A 6,000-nucleotide genomic window follows, 5' to 3' on the forward strand; every position below is an offset into this window, starting at 1 on the left:
TGGTTGGGCCGAGGCGAAACCAAAGAAGTAGCAAGCAGGACCTGGGCGGGGCATCCGGGCCAAAGCTCTGGTTTGGGTGGATGTTTCCAAAACATGGTCGGGGACCACTGCAGGTACATGAGAGGGTATCAGATGGCGACTCTCATGAAAATCCAGTGAATGTGCAGGTGAGTGCAGAAGCAGCGTGCTCCAGCCATACGGCAGAAGCCCTCAGCAGCAAGACACATCCTACGGAGGCAGGCTACATGAGGATGAACCTCAGAAACGTTAAGCAAAAAAGCCAGACACCAAAGACCAGAGTGCATGAAGCCGCTGATGTGACACGTCCAGAAAAGGCAAGTCTATACACACAGAGAGCAGGTCCCTCATCGTCTTCTACATGGGCATGAAGGCTGTTTGGGGGATCGAGAACTCTAAATCTGGACTGGGCAGATGGTTGCACAATTCTGGAAATTTTCTTAAGTCATTGATTTACTTCAAATGGGTGGCTTTTATGATATGCAAATTAGACCTCAATAGAGCTGTTAAACAACTTCACATAATTAACAGGACAGGTGTCAGGTGTCCTACATGGATAGGGCCACAAATCATGGAGGTGGAAACCCAAAAGCCTCCAGCTTGAAGAACACTGAGCTGCACACCCCAGGTGCACACCCCACTCTTTGGGGAAGCCAGTCAGGGCCCCCGAGGCTGTTGAGTTCCTCCAGGTGATGACAGACTATCCTGGGACATTTCCTTTCCTAGACAGGATCTTTCCAGTGGTCGCCAGTCAGGGATCTATGTAGACATCCTGGGAGGATCAAAAGACTTAGTGGCCAACACTCCAGGTAAACCCTGGTCTCATCTCCCAGACCATGTCTTCTCTTGTGGGTGGCGGGTCAGAGGTAGGTTAGGAGCTCAAACTCAGATCATCAAGGCTGGGAAATATTTTGAAATTGTGTAGCCCAGTGGTTTTTAAACTTTTTTTTTTTAAGTTGATCGAAAATCCACCCTCCCCCCAAAGGAAAATTCTTATGAAAAACCCCAATATAGCAACAAATAAAACCAGAATGTTACATATATAAATTTCTAATGTCAGCTCAAGTACCTAACAGTCACCTATTCTAAATTCAATCAATGCAACTGATGAGGCTATTCTGCTGCATTAACATCGAGGCCGGGGATTAGGGACGACAGTTCCACATCCAGCTGAATTCCATCCCAGTTTGGGCTACAGAGCACGACAGAGATCCTGAGGCACACAGGTGAGAGACTGTGATGGGGACTGGTTTCCGGCAGTTTGCATGGGAATCAGACAGAGATGGGGAAAGAGGTGCCTTGGGGTCAACTGTTAACAAGTTAGCACTGTGCAATCAGGTGAATCAACACCAGGAACTTAGAAGAGAGAACACTTGTGACTGTAGTAACATTGTAACGCTTCTTAAAAATAATTTTTATGAAGCATTCAAGGAACCCCTAAAGCATGACTGAGGAAATCCAAGCTTGCCGGGAGCACCGTTCCAGCCCCAGCGCCTCACTTTACGAGGGACCGTGCGGCCCAGGCAAGGGAGTTGCTCACTTTGGAGAAATCCAATGTGAGGCCTGAATTGACTTCGGAAAAGATGGGTCTTTCCAGTGCACAAAATTATGGAGGTAGGTAGGGAAGGTATGCGTGCACCCCAAAAGGCTGAGAGAAGGACACCTGCACCCCACCTGCCCCAGGAGCGCCAGCTCATTCCAGGCCAACGCCAAAGTCTGACATCACACCCCACACCCTGGGTGCAACTTGAACAGCTCATTGCTCAATGCCAACCCATCTCCCTCTAAGACCGGGCACAGTCTTTCCATCTCCTTAGTAGCCAGGTCCGAAGAGCACACACACCATTAAACAAACACAAGGCAAGCCTATGGAATGGCAATGACGACACAGCCAAAGCCGCCGACAGGAGGGCCCATCCCTCCGAGTTTCACCATCGAAAGCTTCTCACCCTGACCCGCCCAGTCAGGGCGATCACCAGGAGCAGAGGGGTGGCCTCCTCATAAAAGCATCAGGCCATCCTCAGGTCCTCCAGAGAGAAAGGTACCCCAGAAGGGAAGCGCTGACAGCCCCAGGCATTGCTGCTCCTGTTGGCTTGAAAAGTGGCTACCATCATTAATGACAGTCACCTGGTTACTTTTCTTTTTGAGGTATTGGGGATTGAACCTAGGGCCTCGCACATGCCAGGCAAGCACTCTACTACTGAGCTACACCCCCGGCTCTTTATTTTGAGGGTCTTACTAAGTTGCCCAGACCTGCCTTGAACTTGCAGTCCTCCTGCCTCAGCGGCCTGAGTAGCTGGGATACAGGAATGCGCCACCACACCAGCCACTGGATTACTTCATACCTTGCGAAAAACAGCAGCATGCTACTCTCCCTCCAGCACTGCCGGTGTATTTCACTGTTCCCATTTCTCTGGTGAGCACACAGGCTTGCCAATGGCTTAACAATCTCTCTGACAGGTGATGGAGTGGGCATTAGAATCAGCGGCTAGCCTGCTCCGTGGGAGAAGGAAGGAGACCTTGTTCAGCTCCCTCAGCAGACTTTAAGGAAAGAACGAAAAGTCCTTCTGAATTCCAAGCCACTGCTCCAAGTGCGGAGTTGCCCAGGCCTGAGCAGCAGCCCAGGGCCAAAGGCCCCTCCCCCATGCAGGCCTGAGATACTGCAGATGGACCCCACTCATCAGAAGGCTAAGCAGAACTTATTGTCAATCAGGACACAGGCGGGAAGCAATGTCAGTATTCCAGCCAGGGAATCTGGACTGAACAGAACACACAAGCCAGTCCCGCAGTGTGTCCCTCACCTCTAGCCAGAGTCTGTGGTCTGGGTTCATCATTGTCCAGTCTTCCAAACCAAGGTTATCCCCTGGTGGGTACCTTTAGGGCTGAGGTCACTGGGGCTCAATAAACTATGAGACTTGGGAAGCATGGAGAAGACATTTTTAAAAGCTAATGGCCAGCCTGCTGTAGTTCGGGTTCTCCAGACCAGGGAGCGGGACCTTATAGAACAGGACAAGACAAGGGGTAGGGACAGATCCGCCCAATTTCACACACATGATCTCGTTACATTCATAATGAAAACATAAAGGCAGTGAGCTAGGTAAGAGAGTCTTCTTTTCGCCCATTGAAGGAGGGAAGCCTACCTCCCAGAGCCTTGGGAAAATACCTAGGTTGGGAGATAAACTAGCCAGGAGCAAAGTCATCGGATCAAATCCTGACTTCACCGTGTATTAGCCCAGCCGTCCGGGTCAAGGCACTTGGCACCTCTGCACCTCAGTTTCCTCATCTGCAAAATGGGGATTACACTACCTCACAGTCTGCATTGCCGAGAGGACAAAAAGGAAATCACATACAACACCGCTGACTATTACGTCCCTTAGGAAACAACGTGCCTGGACCAGTGACTGCGCGGACGTATCCCCAACCGTAGTCAGCGCCGCCCCCATTCTTGGATCCAGATAACAGTCTTCCCAGCGCTTGTAGAGCGCTCTGCAAACACAGCTTAGAGCCCACCTGCCAGGACCAGCTGCCCGCCCTGCCCTCCTGCGCGCACATTCCGCGGCTGCCTGGACCTGGACGCCCCCTCCCAGGGAGAGGCGGGGGAGGGGCAGCCCCACTCACCTCCGCTTGTACTCGTCGCGCTCGCGCTTCACCTTGGCCAGCACATTGTAGAGCGCTCGGATCTCCGGCGTGATGGTGTCAATCTGCACGCCCACGCCGTCGGGGTGCACCCAGGACACGCCGGGGCCCTGCACGGTCTCCACGCCGCCGCCGCCCGTGCGCCGCACCTGCGTGTAGCTCCAAATGGTCCCGGGCAGCCGGCCGTAGTGCTGCGGGTGCGAGCCGCCGCCGGGGGGCAGGCAGCCCAGGGCCACGGCGTTGGCGTTGGCGCCGGCCACCGGGCCGCCGCCGTGTCCGCCGCCAGGCACTGGTGGCCGCAGCAGCTCAGGCCCGGTCTGCACCGCCTGCTCGCGGGAGAAGGTCTTGTAGCGCAGCCGCCGCTCGCGCTCGCTCTGCTGCTGCTCCAGCTGCTTCTCCAGCAGCCGGTTGCGCCGCTCCAGCTCGTGCACCTTGGCCAGGAAGCAGCGGAAGCGCACGTTGAGCCCCTTCAGGAGGTGGATGTTGGAGCCCAGGTCGTCTCGCAGCGCTGCCGTCACCGGCGACGGCCCTGGCCCGGCCCCGCCGCCGCCGCCGCCGCCGCCGGGGCAGCCGCCGCCGCCGCCCGGCGGGCAGCCGAAGGCCAAGGCCATCTCCCCGAACAGCAGCGAGTTCACCATGCGCCGGCTGCGCGGCTCAGGGCCCCGGACCCGCGGCTCCAGGTGAGGCTCCAGCTCCGGGCAGGGCTCCCGGCGCGGCCGGGCCAGGGCGGGCGCGGGCTCCAGCGCGGCCGGCCGGGCGGATCCAGATGCGCGCCAGATGCGGCCTCCGCAGTGACGGCCGGCTAGACTGCCCCCGGATGTGGGCGCCGAGGCGAAGGATGGGACGCGGCCGCTCCTCGGGCCGCGGTGCAGGCCGCGGTGACTGTGCGAGGCTAGTAAGGGTCGCGGGTCCCACCACCCGGGCTGTCAGAGTCGCTGTGAGGGGGCCGCGGCAGGCGCACGCAGAGGACTCTCCGCCGGCACTACCCGCTCTGCGGCGGCCCCTCCCACTGCAGACACTGGCCCCGCCCCCGGCCTGGCCCCGCCCATCCCTCCTCCCTCTGCGGCGTTCCCCTGGCAGAAGCTCCGCCCCCGAGGCCCGCAGGGCCGGGCCACGCCCACAGGCCTGAGGCTCCTCCCACTCCAGGCCCCGCCGCTTTCTTGGCGCAGTAGACCGCTGCCGCAGCTCTGGCTCCGCCCTGCTCCCCGGCTGGACCACGCCTTTCCCTGCGTCCGGTCCTGACACCCGGCACCGCTCGGGTTCTCTGCCCTCGAACGCCGACCGCAGACCTGCACCAGGGACCGGGTTAGCTGGAACCACCGCAGAGCCAGCCCCGCCTCTTAAAGGGGCCAGCAGCCTCGGCAGCGCTCGCTTCCCCCTTTAGGGACTCCCCTCCCCCACCTCGTCCGCCGGGGAGGCCCCATTTCTCTGTCCTCTCCCACCCCAAATTTCCCTACCCCACGTTCCACGGATGCGGGTGACAGCCTCCTGGAAGGGCTGAGGGACCACAGCATCTGAAGTCATCTCTGCACCCACCCCGACTCCAGCAGGGGACGGCCTAGATCGCCCTTCCCGGCTTAAGGCAGCGCTTCCGCCCGCACGTCCCCCATGGGAAGGATCCCGGCTGCTAGGCTCCTGGGCTGCTCACGGCGGACCTCGTAGTCCCGAGATCTGCCTGGACACTGTGAGCCCGCTAGTACCCGAGCTAGTACTCACAAATGCTACAGGGAGCCAGGGGGACCGGGATAAATAAAGCAAAGACCCTTCGGAATTACACCCGGAAGCTGCGCCTGGGCCTCCTGACCGCCTCTGAGCTGTTGACCACCTCCCCACCACCGCTCAGATGCAACTGAGCCCAGAGCTAGGGGTCTATTCCATCCAGCCGCCCTAGCTGCAGCGTCGGGGCAGAACCAGTGAGGGCGACACATGCATTCATTCATTCATTTCTTCAGGGGTTTTCACACCAACCACCCCTCCATGAAGGCCAAGTTCTTCAGACTCCTGATGTCTCCTAGATGAATTTGCAAACCTTAGTATATGTCAGGTGTCATACTTGGTTACTGTGCCCATTTTATAGACAAGGTCACTGAGACCTGAGAAACCCCAAAGAGCCCAAGACACATACTCTAACCACGCCACCTCACTGCCGGCCTTTTGTTAATTTCTGCATTTGATCCTCACCATGAGCTTCAGAGGAAGGCAGGAAACCATCTTTGAATACCTAAGGCTTGCATTGTATGCATGATAACCAGATAGGTGTCACATTCCAGACTCTCCTGGCAATATTTTTTGCATTGGCATTTAATTTTTTGTCTTGTTATTAACTTATGTTTGTCTGGTCTCTTT

At 57.3% G+C, this 6,000-nt stretch overlaps 1 protein-coding gene across 2 annotated transcripts in view; it reads right to left on the bottom strand.

The window, feature by feature from the left end:
• Positions 1 to 4,677, bottom strand: part of IFFO2 (intermediate filament family orphan 2) — a 40,973-nt gene extending 36,296 nt beyond the window's left edge. Inside the window, exon 1 of one of the 2 annotated variants that reach the window (XM_079147121.1) lies at positions 3,637 to 4,677. In XM_079147121.1, coding sequence (XP_079003247.1) covers positions 3,637 to 4,292 — 656 coding nt within the window. In that variant the 5' untranslated portion in view covers positions 4,293 to 4,677. The remainder of the gene's footprint in view (positions 1 to 3,636) is intronic. The other variant, XM_079147120.1, reaches the window with a different exon arrangement.
• Positions 4,678 to 6,000: the final 1,323 nt, after the last annotated feature.

The sequence above is a fragment of the Sciurus vulgaris genome, assembly GCF_902686455.1.
Source record: "Sciurus vulgaris genome assembly, chromosome: 1".
Lineage (NCBI taxonomy): Eukaryota > Metazoa > Chordata > Mammalia > Rodentia > Sciuridae > Sciurus > Sciurus vulgaris.